This window comes from Epargyreus clarus, unplaced genomic scaffold (genome assembly GCF_041222505.1).
Source record: "Epargyreus clarus isolate Ecla_fem2 unplaced genomic scaffold, WU_Ecla_fem_2.2 ptg000036l, whole genome shotgun sequence".
In the NCBI taxonomy this organism is placed as follows: domain Eukaryota; kingdom Metazoa; phylum Arthropoda; class Insecta; order Lepidoptera; family Hesperiidae; genus Epargyreus; species Epargyreus clarus.
In genome coordinates, this window is record NW_027332241.1 from 2,726,071 (window position 1) to 2,748,910 (window position 22,840).

At 38.9% G+C, this 22,840-nt stretch overlaps 2 protein-coding genes across 3 annotated transcripts in view; one reads left to right on the plus strand and one right to left on the minus strand.

Moving 5' to 3' along the window:
- Positions 1 to 22,840, plus strand: part of LOC140757039 (HMG domain-containing protein 4) — a 225,810-nt gene that overhangs the window by 49,361 nt on the left and 153,609 nt on the right. The window lies entirely within an intron of this gene.
- On the minus strand, positions 10,702 to 22,823 carry Idh3g (Isocitrate dehydrogenase (NAD(+)) 3 non-catalytic subunit gamma). The gene is made up of 8 exons (XM_073092407.1): positions 22,482 to 22,823; positions 21,098 to 21,212; positions 20,124 to 20,275; positions 18,282 to 18,426; positions 16,996 to 17,138; positions 15,942 to 16,093; positions 14,350 to 14,488; positions 10,702 to 13,228 (listed from the first exon to the last, which is right to left on the minus strand). Exons 1-8 carry the CDS (start codon positions 22,718 to 22,720, stop codon positions 13,150 to 13,152), a joined length of 1,164 nt encoding a protein of 387 aa, XP_072948508.1. The 5' UTR covers positions 22,721 to 22,823; the 3' UTR covers positions 10,702 to 13,149.

Below are 22,840 nucleotides of genomic sequence, written 5' to 3' on the forward strand. Positions count from 1 at the left end.
CCCGAGGAGTTTTTTACTAACCACACTTTTCAAACCAGAACACAGCAAAGCTTAATACAGCTGTTATGAGGCAGAAATGGGTGTGGCGGTGGTGCCGCCGAAGTCGAACCACAAAGGATTCTACGTTTGACTTTGCACGTATGAATTATTTAAAAATTAAAATGAAATGTACAATAAATAATTAGATTTCTAATTTTAATTGAATAAATATTTATATAGATATTTGAAATAACATTTATTTAGATATTATGAGAGTTATTTAACTAGTAGTATTGTCATAACAGTTTAAACGAGCCGTTACGACTTCACGAACGATAAATCATAGTTCAGTGTGAAATGTCCCAAGAATTATTCAGTATTTAGTTAAACAGTGCGTATTTTAGGAAATGTTAAATTAGTGTCTTAGGGTTATGTATATTTTTTACAAGTTTTTCTATAAACTTAATATTTAGTATTATCTACGGGTAAAATATTGAAACAACATTTTCGAGGGGGAAACCTTCGAAAGGTACCTGGTGCCGTGGGAGCGACACAGAGTTACGTGGGATTCTTACCGCACTAAAACCTCCCCGGTGGCCGTCCTCGGCGCTGCGTAAAGAACTCCGGGATTTCCAGAGGAACGCAACCGGAGTCCTCTTAGCGCGTGGCCCCGTCGGGCTCTGTCCAGGTGAGCATGCCGCTCGCCACACCATCTATTGTACACGACGGTACGCGACCACACATACCGCCGTCCTTCCCGAGGTTGCTGGCCAAGCGGTTCGAGCTCCCACACTTGCCGCCCGCAACCCCGGAAGCCCCTCTTAGTCGCCTCTTACGACAGGCAGGGGATACCGTAGCCCTATTCTGGTCCCGGTACTACAGAGACATCTTAACCGATACCTACTATCTTCGACTTAACCAATTGAGTTGAACAAATGTCTACGTATGTAACTTCGATGGCAACACAATAACATATAGGTAACTATAGTCAGCGCCAAACTGCTAGTCCGCTCTGAAGTTGTTGCGAGCAGGTGTAGTCATACAATTTGCTATGGCCACGCAATTTATTTCTATATTCAAGGCAGACTAGCAATTTTACGCGGAATATACCTATATCTTTGTATAATATTGGAAAAACAGACGAGCATGCAGTCCACCTAATGGTAAGTGGCTACAGCTGCCCATGGACATCTGTAATCAACCCTGGATAAGATTACCTGCCTGTAGTCGGCTACAGATGCGCCGTTACCCTGAGGAGAATTGTTTCCCTTGCCATACGCTTCAAACCAGAACACACCAGCGCTTAACACTGCAGTTATTAGGCAAAAATAGGTGCAGAGGTGGTGCCGCCGGAGTCGAACCACAGAGGTTCTACCACGTATTTACGTAATTACCTGCTAATACTCTCGAATATAATTACAAGACGCTCGGTGACCCTTGCTTGTGTCAATATTTCATAGTGTGTCGACTGTTGTTAAAACCGGTGGTGGTACTTCAAATTTCACCTTAATCTTAAATCCAGTTGTTATAAGGACAGCAGTCTACCTTTGGGAATGCATTGCATCATGGTGGTGCTTCGGTCCTCTCCCAGCAGTGAGAAAACCCGTGCGCAGCAGTAAGAAGAATTCCAGCAAATTAATAAAATATACGACAAGAAAGTGAGCTAGTTTCAGAAAAGCAAAAACGTTTTTTCCCATCCCAGTACGACATTACAGCTACGTAAGGCCATTTCGACACACGAACGTGTACATACGAACACACACACACGCACACACACACACACACGCACACACACATCAACACACACATACACACACACACACACACACACACACACACACACACACACACACACACACGCACACACAAATGTTAAACTCTGAGGCAAAATGTACAATATACTTAGAAGTAAATTAGCGTAACGGCGATCGGGGAATGAACTCTTCACTCCCCAAACAACACCTGAGGGAGAGTCTGAAGAACAGCGCTGCACGAGGTAACCCGTGCTAGCACAAGCTGAGACTCCTCCTTTGCTCACAACTAAATGTAAATTAGATTTAAGTTTGTTATCTTTTTTTTTGTATCTTGTGTAATAATAATATAATAATAAGTAATAATAATAATAATAATAAATAGTCCGGTCAAATTAGACATTCGGTGCTACATAAATTCGCAACAAGCTGAATTTTGGTACAATTGTTCAAAACCCGATTATAAACAATAGCTGAAAGTTCCCCATCATTCCCGTGTGTGGAAATTTTTTTATTCAAGGTCAAATGTCAAAAAAATGAGTTTTTCGCGATTTTCAGCAAAACGGTAAGTTTTATCAGAAAAATTTCACAGACTAAAATTGTAGATCATTAAATTATCTATAAAAAATATATCAATACTTTTTTTCTCACGAGACACCGTTTCGGAGATATCGCAGTGTAACGACCGATTTTAGCTCCAGTGGTAGGTCTCAAGAAAGAAACATAGCAATCATGATGATATTTAGCTTCACAAGCAACAAAATCATGTTCAAATCCGACTCGAGCAACAACAGCTTTTGCTGTAGCATCGTCACGAGTCCGAGCTACTTCCAGAATTGAATTTATAACTTGAAGAGTACTAACGTGGCTAATTCGACGGCGGAATTTTAAAGATCTTTTTTTTCATACTCTTCATTCAACTCCTGGCCACAAAATAAGCATTGTTCTTTAAAACAAAAAGCGGATTCACTGACACGTGACCTAGTACGAGGAGGACTTGCTGTGGAAGTACTGGCTTCTTGCTCTTCACGTTCTCTCTTTTTAGATGCAGCAATAGAAGACTTTCGGGTATAATTTTTACGACACTGTTCATGTATTGTCACAGATTTCTGATTTTGGAGATATTCCGAAAATTCATCTTCTCTTTCGATACTTGCATTAATCAATGTCTTTATACCACGTTCAACAGTAACAACATCACTTTCAGTTAAAAGTTTAGAACAAATAAAACAATATTCAGACATTTTTGTTATAAAATTCAAAATAGCACGATATTGGTTAGGATAAACACGTGTTTCCACTGTAGCGTACTGCTTCAGACTAAAATCATGCTATTTCATTTATCATAGCAGGTATAATACCCTAGCCACGCACACAATTGAACAGAAGACAGATGTTGTCCCAAGGCTACACTTACGTATAAATGAAGGGACTGGGTTTCATTTCACCTGATATTCTTATAGTTATAGCTGATGTATATTTTATATTTTAAGTGCAAGTTACAATGACCGACAGAAAAATATTTTAACCTATACTAGATAATATTACAACTCTAGGGATGAATATACGTGACGTACTCATGCATGTTATGACAATTGCAACTGTTACAACTTTTTACACTGCGATATCTCCGAAACGGTGTCTCGTGAGAAAAAAAGTATTGACATATTTTTATAGTTAATTTAATGATCTACAATTTTAGTCTGTGGTATTTTTCTGATAAAACTTACCGTTTTGCTGAAAATCGCGAAAAACTCATTTTTTTGACATTTGACCTTGAATAAATTTTTTTCCACACACGGGAATGATGGGGAACTTTCAGCTATTGTTTATAATCGTGTTTTGAACAATTGTACCAAAATTCAGCTTGTTGCGAATTTATGTAATTTCACCCTAATTTTTTGGTCTAATTTGACCGGACTAAAAGCATTATTATTATTATTACTTAGTTAAATTAGGTAGTATCCGCGTCAAACTGCCAGTCCGCTCTGAATTTGAGTCATACAATTTGCTATGGCGACGCGATTCATTTCTTTATTCAGAGCGGACTATTACGACGCAACTAAACAAATTTCACTGCTAAATTCCTTCTAATACTGAACAGATTTATGCTTATTATTAATAATTTATCAATGATTATAAATTTCAAAATTTCGATTCTTAGGCAAAATTAAGATATATTGAGGATTAAATTGAAATAATGGGCGATATCATGATATTATTCTCAGTCATCTAATTCTATTTTGCCAAAGACAATAGCTACTAATTCTATTAAAATAAATTTGACAATTTGGCAGCCCTGTAGCTTGCGCATACGCCTGTGGGCGGCGCTTGGCACCAGTATAACTCCGCCTTCATCTAAGATTTCCTACTCTATATATTATTTAGACATGTTGTTTATAGATTGCTGTACAATTGTAATCATTCATCTAGCTTAGCTCGTGATCTAATGAAACTTAAGGCAAGAGACAGTTATGGAGTTCCGTCGCTTCGTTTCAAGAAAACAGCAAAGTGCTAGAATATTACGTACGAAAGTTCTGTAAAAAATGTATTTTGAATAAAAGATTTCTAATTTTGAAAAAATAATGGAAGGTTTGTTATGCTGTTGTTTTTATAAAACTGTAATCTTCCCAGGTAAACTTCACACGTGAAATATTTGACTGAATGCGAAAATGAAGTATTTGGATACTTAATACCTTTTTTTACAAAATTGCAAACAAGTATGTCGGTATGTCGGTGGTAGTGATAGCCTAGTGGTTAAGAAACTCGGTCACTTGATCGAGGGGTCCAAGGTTCAAATCCCCAGACACACACCTCTGATTTTTCAAAGTTATGTACGTATTAGAAATTAATTATCACTAGATAAACGGTGAAGGAAAACATCGTGAAGAAACCTGCATACCTGAGAGATTTATAAAAAAAAAATCTCAAATGTACTTAATGTGAAGTCTACCAATACGCACTTGGCCAGCGCGGTGGACTAGAGCCTAAATCCTTCTCTTTCTAAAAGGAGACCCGTGCCCAGAAGTGGGGCAGTAATGATGATGATGATAGGTAGTGTAGGTATTGGTAACAGTCATTAATACTTAATCATCTGTAATCAATTCAAAATAGAATTATAGATATTAGAAAAATACCTATTAGGAACACTTGAGGTCGAATACCTTTGTCGAATAAAGGTACCACACTTTTCAAATCAGGGGGGTTACTACCATCTCTTAACACAATATTATTTTAATCATACTTTTACTTTTTTTACAGAGAATTTAACTTTTTAAGCAAAATATGACAATTTCAGTTGGTTTTATACAATGGATAAGCGAAAAATAAATAAGGGTTTAAGTTTGTTCAATTGTGTATGACGGAATATTTTACTGTTTTAAGGAGGAAATAAAACTTTCCTAACCTATGTTGATTTTTAAAAGATGGTGGTAGGCTCCCAGAACAGGAGCGTAAATCATTACTTCTATAAACCCGATATTTTTGGGGAAAGAAAAACCTCTACGATTTCTATACCTAGTCTAAATACACAGAATCTCAAGAATCGATTACATTTTTTCTTTTTTGTACGTGATTTTCAATGTTTCTCTCTCGCAGAATTATTGTAAGTAGGTAGGTATAGTACGCACCAAACTGCTAGTCCGCTCTGCAGTTGTTGCGAGCAGGTGTAGTCATACTATTTGCTATGGCGACGCGATTCATTTCTATATTCAGAGCGGACTAGCAGTTTTACGCGGACTATATATATGTTTTGAACTAGGTCATCTCTTTTCCACGATTAAATGTTCTTTGCAGAGGTCTACGATACATTAACGAATTTTATGAATGACAACCATATTTATAAACGTACGAATTGTTTTATTACTACCTATATATGCACTCACAAATCATACCCTGAATAATGTATCACGTTGACTATGCTGTTTTTATTATAAAGATAAATCTATTAGCATGCCAAGTCGGCCGCTCGTCCTATTTCCATTCATAAACTTAGGGCTTGTTGCACATTGCCAGTTACATTTCTTTTGCATACTCGCTGAGTACAGGCGAGTAAACGCGAGTACAAGTATGTAAATAAGTGTACTCGGCTCTCGCCGCCATCTTTGTCTACCTCCGCGTGTTTCAGCGTGAATCAAGAATTATGTTTGTCGTTTATATATTCGTCATTTTTCGCCGAGTTACTTGGCAGATTGTTTGCGAGTATCTTAAACTGGCATTATATGTACCATCTGCGCCGTTATTCATGTTATTCTAGTCATCCAATTTAAATCGAACCAAGGTATATTATGGCGCTGAAATTCTTGAATGCATCACAATAAAAGAAGCATTTTGAGGAAGACCTTTAAACCAAAATTTTATCCAAAAAATATTTCTCCAAAAATTTGTACAATAGTGTTGGATCTTCTCTCTTCCCCTCGTCAGACACATTGACACCACTTTTCACCACATTAAGGCACCTCACAACTGCTTCGTTATGATATTGTATTTCTTTTATCCTTTCAACTAGGCCGAAATACTAAACAAAATATAATTAGAGAACAAAATCATCAACGAAAATACCTGACAGCATTTTCTTTAGAGTAACATTATATAGCATAATAATGTACATACCTACATTTTTAAATATTTGTAAGTACAGTATACAACTGCGTCGCATTTATACATTGTATCGTAAATTATGGCAGAATATATTTATAACATTCGTCGAAGTTGACATCAAGATTTTGGCGGGAAGTTAAATTTAGTAAGCAGATAAAAAAATCCAACAATATGTTAAAAAGAGATTTATAAAAGTAAAGCTAATAGAAAAACCACTTTTAAATTTTCTCATATGTGTATGTGCGATCCAGCTCGAAGGCCAGAAATTATTGTACGATCTAGCTCGAATGTCAGACCGAATTTGTAGTATGTGGGCAGGGCCACGCAATCCTAAAATCCGCTCCACATTCTCGCGAGAATGCGAAAAAAGCACGGGAAACATGAATGTGGAGCCGATACGAATCGGGTTTTTCTCGCGTTCTCGCGAGAATGTGGAGCGGGCTTTAGGGTATGTAAGGGACTGTATGGTATATGATTGTAAGAGGTATGACCCAATCCTCGTCCCAGCAGATGAGTAGATAAAACCACCAACCTTGCCTTCCAAGTCGATCTGCGGGTTTGGATCGTATCAGGAGGGATGCGGACGGCGCTGTCACGGGGCTCAAGGAAGCAAGCACGCCCTGATCATCCTTAGTCTCTGCACTTCACAATGCACACGCGGTAGCCCGGCTAGTCCACGTGGAAAACAGGAGCGAGAGCATGTACAGAACGTCTATTCTCGCCTAGTGCAAGACGACGACTGGTCGCACGAAGCGATTGACAAGACAACTCTGGCGCAATATCTACCCACCTAAAGTTGACAGGGATTGAGCACTGTAGCTACACGAAACATTTAATTATTTTAATACGAATACCTCATCATCATTATCAACCCATTACTGTCCCACTGCTGGGCACGGCTCCTCTCAGAATGAGAAGGATTAGGCCATAGTCCACCGCGCTGGACAAGTGCGTATTGGTAGACTTCACATACCTTTGAGATTTTTTTTTATAAATCTATCAGATATGGAGGTTTCCTCGCGATGCGATGCTACAGCGTTTAGCAAGTGATAATTAATTTCTAATACGCACATAACTTTGAAAAATCAGAGGAGCGTGCCTGGGACCTCTCGATCAAGAGGCCGAGTTTCTTAACCACTAGGCTATCACTATACGAATACCTGCTTAACACAAAACTTGTCAGAAATCCGTTCCTAAAACATTTTGACGAGTAAATATCAAAGGCCAAAAATGGAAATCCTGTGTTAAGAGTATAGTTATATTTTTATTAACTTTAATAGAATAAAATAATAAAGAGAAAACCCCACGTTATATCAATCAATATTTAACAAACCTTTTATTATTGCCGTGAAAACATTATCTGAGCATTTTAAAAGTGTTTAAGTTAATAATATCACAATGAAATCTACTGCAGAACAATTATTATTTTTTATTTAAGTGGTCATTATATCAATTCGATCCAATGTTGGAATCCTAGCCAAGGTCGGTCCCAGGTGCATTACAATCTCTGAGGACTAAGTTGAAACGCCTCATATGTCTTACCACACCCGTCAAACCAAAAAACAGACCTTTTTTATAACATAGGAGTAGCAGACGAGCATGCAGTCCACCTGATGGTAAGTGGCTACTGCCGCCCATGGATCTCTGTAATCAACCCCAGATAGGGTTAGATATTACCACCTGAGGTCGGCCACAGATGCGCCGCTACTCCTGAGGACTAAGCTGGAACGCCTCGGAAAAGTATATCTCCCTTACCACACCCTTCAAACCAGAACACAGCAGCACTTAACACTGCTGTTATGAGGCAGAAGTCGACCTACAAAGAGTGCTACCACCTTTAATATTAATAATAATAATAATAAAAACGTTTTTTGCCATAATAATACAGGTTACACACAAAGAAATAAATGTACATTTTACAATATTATTAACATGGCAAAAGGAATTCGGCTCAGCTTTGCTGACTCAGAATCAGAGATTCGAGTAGCGCTGTTTTTCAGCCGCTCCTATAATCCCTGTGGTGTTAGTTGGGGTAAGAGTATTGCCAGCCGCCGATGCATCTCCTGGGTTTTTAAATCCAATGGTGTATGTGTATGTGTGTATGTGTGGGTGAGTGTGAGTGGGTGTGTGTGTATGGGGGTGTGTAGGTACATATATGTAGGATAATTACTGTGCTTACTAAGTGTTTAGGAACTCTTTTAGTGATAGATACTGCATGTAGGCAGGTTTCAAATTTTCAGCAGCAAATTGTCTTTTTAACAGATAACTATAGATAACTTTAAACCTTTTGTTATAAATAGGTACAAAATAAAACAACAAAATAAACTAAAATAAATAATTTAATAAATAATATCTTCATAATCTCCGTATTAACTAACAATTTGCTACTTAACTATAATTTATTTATAATCACTATAATTTTATTTGTAATTATATTTCCTTTCCAAGACAACCTTAGGCATCTTCACGAGAATTCCCAAGTTAGCTAAAAAATGAACACTTAATTTATAATACCAACATTTATCAGACAATAATACAAAAATCTTAATTATTTTATTAAACAATTCATATTTTTTATATTATAGAAATAGCCAAGCATGCAGTTCATTTGATGGTAAGTGGTGACTGTCGCCTATGCACATCTATAACCAATCTTAGATTAAACAACTTACTATGTGAGGTCGGCCACAAATGCGCTGCTACCCCTGAGGACTTGGAACAGCTCGTATAAGTATATCTGTCTTACTGCCAGTTTTATCCCCTTTAAGTGTACTTTGGCGCACCAATGTTTAGGTCGAAACCGATCTACTAACCCCCGTTATTAATAATCGAACTATTATATTTTTGCGTACTAAAATCGAAATTTGAGAATTCTTAGTAGGCAGACATCGTAGGCAAAACATTGGATAGATTGATTATTGATAACGGGAGAAAGAGAAACAACTGTGCAGTCGACAATAGGTCAGGCCTCTAGTGGCTATACACACTTTCGTAGTCCAGAAGACAACGTCTGGTTACCAATCACATTCTATCGTTTCATAGATACTTTTCCTGGCTTGTGGCTTCACGCATGCTATGTAGAAATTGCAGTGGACTAAACCCGCGTGACAAGAAAAAAGCCAACCGTGTTCTACCAAGATTTTGTAAGGCAGAAATATATGTGACAATAGTACCATACCATACTCTGAACCAATCTTATAAAGGCATATCTTGACTAATATCTCAAAGCAAATGTCCGAAAATTGGCGTGACAAGGGTACCCATGCCCCCCCCTCTCCTGTCCCAACGTGTTTAATATCTAATTAAGCTCAAAAAAATAGACACGCCACAATTAGCCGAAAAAAATAAGCACATAAAGAAATAAAAATTTTGAATAAGCGGTGTCTACTTCAAAAAATGTATTTAACATAGCGTAAAAATACAAAACATGTATTGTATCTTGTTCAACTGATTGAACTTCAAAGTATACTCCGTCCACTATCTTACTATTTGACAGATTAGTCCGCTCTGAAGTTGTTGCGAGCAGATGTAATCATATAATTTGCTATGGCGACGCGACTCATTTCTATATTCAGAGAGGACTAGCAGTTTGGCGCGGACTATAATGATGCTTAAAATGTGAAATACAGACTATGAAATAGATTTTATATATAAAAATACGTGTGGCACTCGGAGACTGCCGCGGTAAAGCTATTGCATAGCATTTTTTATCAACTTATGCAATTACAATTATATATTTATTTTATTTATGCAGTATGCAAAAAGTCATTAACCCGTCAACTGGCGTGTGCGCCCCGGGGCGCACAGATCGCTACTAAAAAGTATCACCGCTGTGCCGGTCGGAGTGGGGGGGTGTTAGGTTTTTTCGTTACGGAATTTCTGGATTCGGTCTCCACGCTCAAGGCCCGCGATAGAAGCTATGCAATAGCTTAATACCTAGCTTTGTATACCGAAGCGATTAAGTAGTGGTTTAGTGGCCATATTATAACATATAAGTAGCAGACGAGCATGCAGCCCATCTAATGGTAAGTAGCTACTACCTCTGCAGATAACACACTTGAGATCGGCCACAGGTGCGCCACTACCCTTACGACTAAGTTGGAATGCCTCGGAAAAGTATGTCTCCCTTCCCACACTAGCAGTTGTTAAATAATTTAAAAAATACATTTATACCTATATAGATGTATACCTATATTAATTTAGGATGTATTTTTGTTAAATAAAAATCGCTACAATTTCAAGTAAAATATTGCGTTGTTTCAATACTCTTTGTTTTCGAAAATTACGGTACTTTATAGGCATTTGAACGTCAAATAGAAGTTTAAGTGGACGAAGTATAAGGTATTATAGTTACTATAAATGAAACTACACCTCAAATGATCCAATTTATTATTTTAAAAACTAAAATAAATAACAATATTACCGCCGTAATACTTTTAGGTAACTACAAACACTATGTTATACATAGCCATCGAAAATAAAACAAAAGAATACAATTCGAGGAAGTAATACTTGGATACATGTAGCTGAAATACAAACAATACATATAGCTAAAGAATACAATACATTAATAGCACACTACAGACAATATTGATTTAAAATCGACATGTATTTTTTCTCTATTTCACTAATTTTACTACTTTTAAACTTATTGATTTAATTTTCAGTAAATAAACGAAATGTTTTCTTCTAATTAATATAAAAGTAGTGTAAAAGTTGATGTTATTTTTATTCCTTTTTTTGTTTTTGTACAAATATTTTTGAGATAATTTGTTATGAAGATTCTAAAAGTCTTATCAGCTTAAGTAGATTTTTGAACTATTTGGGGTATTTTTTTGGAAGATTACCTTATGAGGTAACGTGAGGAGACGTAAACGTCACTTAAAAATACGGTTGGTAGAAAATTCGAATAAAATTTGGATTTATCGGAGAGAGAATTAAGTATTTTATAAATGAAAAATATGATAGTGATGGGGTATTTATATAAAGTTTAAGATATCATCATATCATCCACCTGATGGTAAGCTTTCGACATCTGTAATCGACCCCAGATAGGATTAAATTCTACCTAAGGTCAGACATATGCGTTGTTACTTTCGAGGACTAAATTAGAGCGCCTTATGAGCGATTAAAAGTACTAGTAAGTCCAATATATATTGTGTTAGAAATCTGTCAATATTAGATCTAACTATTTTATTTTTTTATATAAAATTTTGATATAGTATATGATCTTTTATAAAATTCTGAAGTAAAGAGAAAGTGCTATATCCTTTCTTGATTTAAATTGTGGATATATTTATATAAAATTTTCGATCTTGAAGCTTATTGTATTGTTGTTATTAAAATACAAAATTCAATCCAAAAAATGTATATAACTACAATTTTAAATGAGGAATAAAATACTGAAAAATAAATTCAGGTGAAATTCTTTGTATTTGGCATTTTTAGTAGAAATAAATATGTTAACACTAGAATAATTTAGCGTATTTCAAAAGTAATTTTACACTACCGTAGCGAAATGTTTAACAATACTACTTTTGTATTTTTACTGTTTAAGTGTAAAATGTAAAAAATGATTCTAGCTATTTTTTACAAATTGTTGTTTAAGAAAAACTACAAAACACAATCATATTTTGGTTTCTATATATTCTAATTATATTTTGTTGTGTGAAATAAATAAGCAAAATAATAATTTATTCTTTTCAGGAACCTAAGAATTTTTAAAAGTTATTTTTAAGCTATTTTTGGGGAGTTTAGAAAACAATATGAGTATGATTTTCTCAAAACGAGATCTAAGTCGACACCAAATGTAGCAGGCTTTATTGCTAGGATAGCATAACAATAAAAGAGATGAAAAGATTATTTATTTTAGATATTATTTTCAAGTCATAGTCTTTTAGCATTAACGATTTTTATTGTTAAAGTTGGTTTGTAATAGTTTATTTAGTACAATTACCTTCTTTATTAGCACTAACACTTTAGCATTAGTGCTAAAAGTTTGCAAGTATTAACTTTATTTAGCATTACCGCAATTATTAGCAACAAGATTTGTCTAAAGTAACTTTATTTAGCAATAACGTCTTTATCATTAGCAGTAAGACTTTTAGCATAAATGCCTTTAGCATTTACATAAATGTGATTAAAAAGGTTGGTAGGTAGTTATTATTTATATTACCATTAATGCCTTTCTCATTAGCAATATTTTTTTAGCGATAGCGTCTTTAGCGTTACCGCATTTTTACATACATACAAAACGATACAGACAAGAAACATATAAATATAGTACCGATATCTATCGTTACCGATATAATAGATATTTAAAGCGATACGTAACACATTGAAATATATATTTCACACACACAAGCACCAAAATATGATCGCGTGACGTCACAGAGCGTGTCTACATAATGATAGCGTTCGTTACTGTTGTAATATAGGTATATTGGTTTTGACTTTTTTTATAGTCCAATTTAAAAAAATTGGTACTTAAATCCGTGTAAATAAAAGAAAATATTATTTTACATATGACTAATCTGACTTTTTTATAATATAGGAGTAGCAGACGAGCATGCAGTCCGCCTGGTAAGTGGCTACTGTATAGACATCTATAATCAACCCCAGATAGGATTAGATTCTAACCTGAGGTTGGCCACAGATGCGCCGCTACCCCTTAGGACTTAAATGACTCACAAAAGTATGTTTTAAGTGTGGATTATGAGACTATTTGGTTACTAAGTCGTTCACCAATAGTTTGCCGCCAACATTTGTCCAACATACCAACATTCCAACAGTACCAACGCCAATAACATACAAACTTCAATTAAATTCCAATGTTACCTATGACGGACTTCACAACTTCCGTTGATGTGGCGGTGCCTCCGATGTCTGGGGTGTGTACTCTGAAATAAAAACAAATTAAAATAATAAAATAAATAAATAAAATATTAAAAGGTGGTAGAAACCTCTGTGGTTCGACTTCGGTACCACCGCCACACCTATTTCTGTTATAACAGCAGTGTTAAGCGCTGCTGTGTTCCGGTTTGAAGGGTGTGGTAAGGGAGACATACTTCTCCGAGGCGTTCCAGCTTAGTCCTCAGGGGTAGCGGCGGATCTGTGGCCGACCTCAGGTAGGAATATCTAATCCTATCTGGGGTTGATTACAGATGTCCATGGGCGGCAGTAGCCACTTACCATTAGTTGGACTGCATGCTCGTCTGCTACTCCTATATTATAAGAATCAACAAGTACTAGTCTCACCTGCCCATTCTTTTCTTAGGAAACGTAACCCTAATGTTTTATATGACAGTTTTGTTTACTAAATTATGACGTCATGAACTTCAAAACCGTTTTTTCTTAGCCGTCCAGCACCCTTATAAAGTCATACTTCGTGTGTTTAAGAAATTATGTCACGTTTCCCCTTCTTACCGATCATGACGAAATTCTGACGTCATACTTTCGTGACGTCACCCCCGTCCCCACACCTGTCCGAAGTGCTCAAACATGTCGACGGACGCGTTGGTCATGTCACCGTCTGCCGTGGGCGTGACATCACGCCGTGTGACGTCACGCCCCTCACCTGTCAACGTTGACGGTCTTGTCGACGGCGCGGCGGATGAGGTCCGCGTGGAAGTGGTGTCCGAGGTGCTCCGGCGTGTGACGTCACGCCGTGTGACGTCACGCCCCTCACCTGTCAACGTTGACGGTCTTGTCGACGGCGCGGCGGATGAGGTCCGCGTGGAAGTGGTGTCCGAGGTGCTCCGGCGTGTGACGTCACGCTGCGTGACGTCACGCCCCTCACCTGTCAACGTTGACGGTCTTGTCGACGGCGCGGCGGATGAGGTCCGCGTGGAAGTGGTGTCCGAGGTGCTCCGGCGTGTGACGTCACGCTGCGTGACGTCACGCCCCTCACCTGTCAACGTTGACGGTCTTGTCGACGGCGCGGCGGATGAGGTCCGCGTGGAAGTGGTGTCCGAGGTGCTCCGGCGTGTGACGTCACGCTGCGTGACGTCACGCCCCTCACCTGTCAACGTTGACGGTCTTGTCGACGGCGCGGCGGATGAGGTCCGCGTGGAAGTGGTGTCCGAGGTGCTCCAGCATGTCGATGGACGCGTTGATCATCGCGATTGGGTTCGCTACGTTCTTGCCGGCGATCGCCGTGCCTGGAAAAGGTGGTGAGTGGTTTAGTAACGTACAAACTACTCAAAAATCATTATAAGGTCATCGAATTTATAGCTTTGGAAAGTCCATGTGACTTCTGCGAAATTTAAAAATACTAATGAAAAATTATAACGTAGCTATCTCTATATTACCTCAAGAACCCTACAGAAATCATACTAATCTCACTAAAGAGGTAAAAATCCCACTATGATCATAGCATCCCTACTAATTAGAATTAACCCGTCCATACTCATACTTTCTCATCAAGATTACTTTAACCCCACCACAATCACTCGTACCCTCCACTAGTACTAAGAAAATCACCTAACCTACCCACCAAGAATCAACAAGATTTGCCTTTACCCCTCAGTGCACTTAATACACAGTACCCCACCCTACCCCCAGTCGCCGCACGCCACGTTGGACACGATCGAACCGTACAGGTTGGTCATCAACCACGTCGAATAGGTGGTGTCTCATACCCACCAAAATCCCACCCATCCCACAAAATCTCATCAGAACCAACCTAAGCCTACGGGAATTATGACAAACCCTTCTACCCAAAGTGCCCCCAAACCCCATTGTACCCCCATACACATCAGTAAAATCAGTCACCCTACCAAAATCACTCAGAATCACAACCTATCTTACTTGTACCACACAGTTACCTACTCAACCCCAAAGTACCCCTACGTCACTCCACAGTATCTCCTACGTCATTCCACAGTTCCCCATACCTCACCCCACAATACTCCCTCTCCGACCCCATACTACCCCACACTATCCTCTCCCCTACAGTCCCCCTAGCTCACCCCACTGTACCCCCTACCTAACCCTACAGTACTCCCTCCCTGACCCCACAGTACCCCACAGCAGCCACTCACCAGTGTTCCTGGTGCCGGGCTCGAACACGGCGTAGTGGTCGCCGTAGTTCCTCCCCGAGAGCAGCCCGGCGCCGCCCAGGATGCCGCACACCACGTTGGACACGATCGACCCGTACAGATTGGTCATCAACATCACGTCGAATAGGTGGTGTCTTATATCCCCCAAAATCATACCAATCCCACGAAACCTCATCAAAACCAACCTAAGCCTGCGGGAATTATGACAAACTCTTCTACCCAAAGTGCCCCCAAACCCCATAGTACCCCATACACATCAGTTAAATCAAAGAAATCCCACCAAACGCAACCTTAACGTACCAGAATCACAACCAATCCTACAGTACCCACAATATCTTACCCAACCCCAAAGTAACCCCTATCTCATCCCAAAGTATCTCCTACGTCATTCCATAGTTCCCCATACCTCACCCCACAATACTCCCTCTCCGACCCCATACTACCCCACACTATCCTCTCCCCTACAGTCCCCCTAGCTCACCCCACTGTACCCCCTACCTAACCCTACAGTACTCCCTCCCTGACCCCACAGTACCCCACAGCAGCCACTCACCAGTGTTCCTGGTGCCGGGCTCGAACACGGCGTAGTGGTCGCCGTAGTTCCTCCCCGAGAGCAGCCCGGCGCCGCCCAGGATGCCGCACACCACGTTGGACACGATCGACCCGTACAGGTTGGTCATTAGCATCACGTCGAATTGCTGGGGTCTGGAAGGTTAGAAGGTACTTTAAGGTTGGATTCTGAAAGCACCGCCGCGATTTCGGCGTTATTAGTAGGTTTAAATGTAGAGTGCTTTGTGGTTCGACTCCGGAGGCACCACTGTCACACCTATTTGTTTTAACAGCTATGTAGCGCTGCTGGGTTCTGGTTGTGATATGGAAGACATTGTACGAAGTAATACATCATTAAGAAATATCTTAGTCTTCAGTTGTATCAAGGCATCTTTGACAGATAGGTTGTAATTTTATTTGAGGGTTGATTATAGACGTCCACATGGACCTCACTATGGACTGCTATACTGCTATATGGCTGTGACTTACCATAAGGTAGCCACTTATATTTGAAATATTAGTATGGTAGGCTATGCTAAATTTTCATTTAAACTCTCACTCTGAGAGAACGCCCATGCCCAATAGTGCGATAGAAATGGGTTGACAAACCCACTTTCCATCAGATGGTCTGCATGCTCATTTGGCAATTCTATTTCAGAAATTAGTGTGATAAACTATAGCCTTAGCCCTTCTCAATTTAGGAGGAGACCCTTGCCCAGGAGTAAAATACCATCAGGTGGACTACATGTTCGTTAGAAACATTTTTTTTTTAATAAGATGGCACAAGCAGTGGCTGACTAAGGTCGTCGGAGAACCAGGGTGGAAAATTGATTTGGTTTTACAAAATTACAAATGCCACATACACTTATTCACTGGTTTGATTCCAGCAAACATTTCTTGTCGCTGATAGCAACTGTGTTTGGACGCCCCCCAGCATCGGAGCCCCGGGGCGGATCTCCCTTCCGCCTCCAATTTAGTCCGCTAGAAGGCACGATGGTAAACATTTCTCACTCTAAGAGACCCATAACAGACAAATAAGGGCCAATTGAAAAGCTCACCTAGCCACAAGCTGCATACAACAGTTGTCAATGATCATATCGTTGTGTTCAATCTCAGGGTACTCCTCAGCGAGGCGGCGAGACGTCTCCAAGAACAGACCGTCTGACAGCTTCATGATGTTGGCTTTGTGGACTGTTGTCACCTGGAATACACAGACATTTTAACGATGTGATATGAACTGTTGAACAATATGGAATCATTCCATCCATCAATTCATACGTCTATTAAAATTACACTGCTGGACATACGGGTCATTCAAGTATTACGTAAGCGCTTTTAGGGGGGCGGGGGGTCTTAGCTTTGCTTATCTTGGATGACATGGGGGGTAGGGGAGTCTAGACGATGATTACGTCATCGGTAGTTTGGTACTTGTTTACACGAATAGCAACCCTCACATTGTCTTTACTTGAAAGCGAAACGCATTTTCGGGGATTCCTGCAAATCATGAATACGTTTAGGCATTTTTAAAATTATAATTATAATACATAATGTATAAAATGTATATATGTATAAAAAAAACAATACATTAATTGAAAAATGTTTACGTAAGCATGGGGGAGGGGGTAAGAGCTTTTCTTACTTTTGCTGACAAGGGGGATGGGGGGGTAAATAATTGTAATAAATCTGCTTACGTAATACTTGAACGGCCCCATAGGCATCCTGTAATCTACTACAATACATGGAATCATTGCTGATTGAATAGGGTATGGGATTGGAAGATAGTAAAACCCTTTTTGATTCGACTCCCGAGTCATCATCACCATACCCTTATTCAGTACTTCTGTATTCTAGTTTAAAGCATGTGGTAAGGGTGACGTAATTATCCGAGGCGTTCCAGTGTAATCCTCAGGGGTAGCGGCGCATCTGGGGCCGACCTTCCGACCGATTACAGATGTCTATGGGCGGCGGTAGCCACTTACCATCAGGTGGACTGCATGCTCGTCTGCTAATCCAAAATTATAAAAAAATAATTGAACAAATATATAATATGAACAATTGAACATCATATCTGTGTAATCTATCCCAAATAAGATTAGATTTCTACCTAACATTGGCCGCAGATGCATTGCCCCCTCTGATTGCTTAGTGAAAATCGTCTATTTTCGTGTTTGAGAAATATTAAAATAAAGCAATTAAATTACACCATGACAGCCATTAATGGCTGACAGAATCGTCAGCCGTTTAAGCCATATAATGGCTTCCTTCAATTACAAGGCGGTGAGATATCAATACTTATCTACGGTAGAAATATAAAAAAAAATGTACATAATCAATCGACACTCACCTTCTTCCTACCATTCCTTTTAGCAAACTCGAAGGCGAAGCGAGCGACCCTCTCAGAATTGCTAGCTGTCACCACCTTCATAGACTCAATGACTCCATGTACCGACTCATGCTCCAACATGGCGTATTCACCTTCTGTGTTTTGCCTGCAAAAAGGTACTAGTTTATTACTATAGGTATTATTACTATTATGAAGGTTACATTCCTAATGTCTCGGGTATGGTGTGGAGTGATCCACATGGTAGAGTGCTCACCATACCGGTATAACGCGCAGAGGGTTCCGTGTTCGATTCCCGACCAGATAAATATCTGAATAATGAATTTACATCTGGGTCTGTTAGGGGTCGTTCAAGTATTACGTAACGCAATTTTTTCTTGTGAAACGTTACGATGCGTTACAGGGGCGGGAGGGGGTCTTCCGTAATACACGTTACGTAACATTTTTTTAATAAAAAATAGGGAATTAAAACTCCTAAATTGGCAACCCTTTTCATTTACGTTTTACGGGAAATCCCTTGAATGAGCTGGTTCAGCCGAACTAAGTCCTGAGTATTCTGAGTTAGACTAAGTATAGTACAGTATAGCAGTATGTATGCTTTGACTATACTTAAACTAACTTAGAATACTCAGGAGACCTAGTTCGGCTGAACACGCTCTTTGTACGAGTATAGTCTGGTTGTCATTTTTAATCTGTTCTCGCAAGTTGGCAAATCTTTTCGTTCATATTTCACGAGGAATCCCTAGATTGTATTGTACGTCATTTAATGTCGTTTCCGTTTTCAGTATTCGTACGTAGTGTTTATAGACAAGTAGAGATGGGTTGTACTAGGTAAATTTGGGACTAGGTATGCCTGTTCCTAGTATTTAAAAATACGTGATCCAGAATCCTGTTCCACCTAGTCCCATAAAGTCTCATTAGTTAGTACTTGTTCTTAGTTCTAGTATTAGTTCTTGGACTAAGAAGCTAGTTCGTTCATGCCTTGCATCAATACGTAAGGGCGGTAAGGTTTGCACGCGCACTCACTAGTAATAATGAATTGTAATCTTTCCTTCATACTTTATACAGGCTTAGAACTATCAACGTTAGATTTATCGAAATAGTAGTTTGATTTATCATTAAAGGTTTCGTGAGCCGGCGCGGCGTCCACCTAAATGACATTCGTATAGATTCGGAATAGATGCACGACTGAACAATTCCGAATTTTCACACATTTGACATTTCATACTTAATTCGCATCGAGTATCTTTGATCCGACAGCGACTAGGTGTAGTTAAAAAGGACAAGTATATTTTTGCCTGCCCATGAGTGGATGTTTTATTAGTTTTTACTCTTATTCGCATTAAAAATCTCTTGTTTTATTTCTTAGTATTATAAAGTAAATCTGTAAGTAAAAGTATCCCAAGGATAAAAACTATAACATAACTTTTTAGCGAGTTTAGGGTAAAAATTGATACTTGAGTGTTACGTAACGTTAGGGGGGGGGGATATAGAAAAACGTTACGGTGCGTTACAAGGGGGGAGGGGGGGTCAAAAATATTCAAAAATTGCGTTACGTAATACTTGAACGGCCCCTTAGACTCCGGCGGCAGTACCGCCACATCTATTTTTGCCTAATAACAGCAGGTTTAAGAGCTGCTGTCTTTTAGTTTGAAGGATATCGTAAGGGAGACATACTTTTCCGAGGCATTCCAGCTTAGGCCCTAAGGTAGCAGCACATCTGTGGATCTCAAGTAAGCAACAAATCTAAGGTTGATTACAGATGTCCACATTGGCAGTACCCACTTACCATCAGGGGACTTGTTCGTCTGTTACTCCTATATTAAAAATACTTATCCAACATACCTAATAATGCAAATATCAATATCCTTATGCCGTGTAGCGACGCCGGGGAAGGACTTGCAGTTCAGCACGTAAGCGTACATATCCAACTCGTTACGGAGAGCCACATTCCTCGATGTTACGTAGGCCGCTTCACTCTTTGTTTCAATGTTACCCTGAAAAGAAAACAAATAGTTTAGAGAAATTAATTCGTGACTTTCCTCAACTCATCAACGGATGGCAAGGTTGAATCACGCTATCGAATTTTCTCAACATCTTGCAACAAGCTCAGAATTGAGACTGTTGGAGCAGGGCCACTGCCCTTGCATCACCTAGCCCAGTGGGAGATGTCCATTTGCCAAATATTATCAAAACAAAAAACCTGATTGCTTAAATATAGCCTTTGAAACTTCCACATTTTATACAAATAAAACGACACTTCTTAAAATCCGTCAAGCAATTTTGGCTGTAAGGTATGTCAAAAATGAGACTTACACATATGTTCAAAAAACATTACACTCTACATTCAGTAAAAATTTAAAATCGACACTTTCAACCCGGACTCATAGATCTTAAAACCACTTTCACTATGAAATCAAAGTAGCTAAGATCAATGTTGTGCTGTTGCACAACAACATTATACTGCTGTTGTATAAAGCATCTGCGATGGTATTGCCTCCAGACGAGAATGAAGGATTTTATTATCTTTAAAGAACCAATTCCTAAAGAAAAAAAAATGTTTCCCTTTCTACACCTATGACAGCAGTATTATTACGAAGCGCAGCGGAGCGATCATCATACTGGTACTATACACAAAGGGAGCTAGGTATGATCCCCGATCGGACAGAATGATTAATTTATATATCTGTTCTGGATCTGGGTGTATTTGTTTTAGTGTAGATAGCATTGAGAGCATCATCATTATCATAATACTAAACTACCCAGTACTTCAAAGTAATGTACTTCATAGGGAAGCTGTAATAATAAGTCAATTTCACCTTAAGACCAACACCGTTCCTCTTGATAGTGGTAATGGCATACTGTACATCATCATCATTGTCCACATTTGGATCAATATCAACCACTTCAAAGTCAACCGGTGCACCAATGTACCTGAAAAATTAACAAACATATTATTATTTTAAGATCAAAGTTGAAACCTTGTTCTATATTATCAGAGTAGCAGACGAGCATGCAGTCCATCTGATGGTAAGTGGCTACTGGTGAACATAGACATCTATAATCAACCTCGGATAATATTATCCCTGAAGACAGATAATGTTACCCCTGACTAAGCTGGAATGCCTCAGAAATGTGTGTCTCTGTAATCACATCCTTCAAACAACCACACCTCTTCTGTCTAATTAAGATGGTTCTTGGTGATTCCACTCTGGCGGCACCACCGCCACACCTATTTCTGTTATAATGGCAGTGTTAAGCGCTGCTGTGTTCTGGTTTGAAGGGTGTGGTAAGGGAGATATACTTATCTGAGGTGTTCTCTAGTATCTGCGGGTGACCTCAGGTATCCTCTAATTTTATCTGGGGTATTACTGATGTCCATGGGTCGCAATAGCCATTTACCCACAAGTTGATTGTACACTTTGGTACTTCTATATTATGAACAAACATCTTCATTACATTCCTAAGATGCGACACTATATATTCTGCCCTTGAAATCATTTACCTTATTAGTGTTGTCATACTCTATCATTGAATAAATGGATGAAATAGATACATCTCAGTTTTAAATTGCAGAAATATCTATTTATGTATCTATCTTTGCGAGTATACACTGTACCTAAATCATTTCAATAGTTGCATGGCCTTAAGCTTAAAGCGATATTTAATTTTATTGTCGCCACAAATGAATTGCTACCCAAGGCCTCAGCTGGCATGCTTCGGATATGTATATATCCCTTATCACACCTTTCAAACCAGAACACAGCAACGCTTAACACCGCTGTTATTAGGCAGAAATAGGTGTGGTGTTGCACCGAAGTTGTACTACAAAGGGTTCTACTACATTTTGATGTAAATACTGTAAGACAAGACGCATCATACATTTTGTTTATCAGTAATTGACATATTTGTCAATTTTTGATTTGATAAGAATTGATACATCAACTTATTTTAACAGGTACATACTACTAGACTTGCTACATTGTAATAGCCTTCAAGGATTAGGCACAGATTTATGATACCAATTTTACTTTTGTTTTTTTTTTTAGGAGTTGCATGTAGACAAAGACCTATCAGCTAATTACTTAGCAGCCAGTATTCGCAAAGGAATCTGTAGTTCCTCTATCATACAGTCCCATCACGAGGGAACAAGGGCTTATTTGGACCTTCAGGGAGATTAGGAGGATAAAATAAAAAACTTACTTGAAAATATCCCGAACGTAACCCATACACTCTGGACCGATACCACCACCAGGGAGCATGGTTACTGCATGTCGTCCACCGTATTGAGCTACAGGAATCATTTTTTGCTTCCTAATAACTGGGGTCTTGTGTTGAAGATCGAAGTCTGATAATGTCGCGGTCGCAGCCGCTGAGCTTGCAAACACCGCATTCTTCAGCTCAGGCAACAAGCTCGCCTTCGTTAATAATCTCACAGCCATATCTATTTGCGATTAATTAATTATAATTATAATTTTCCGACGGAGTTGGAGTTGGGTAACCACAGGAAGTGGTAGGTGACAGATGGAAGGAAGTTACGAGTTTTACGACGTTAGATGGCG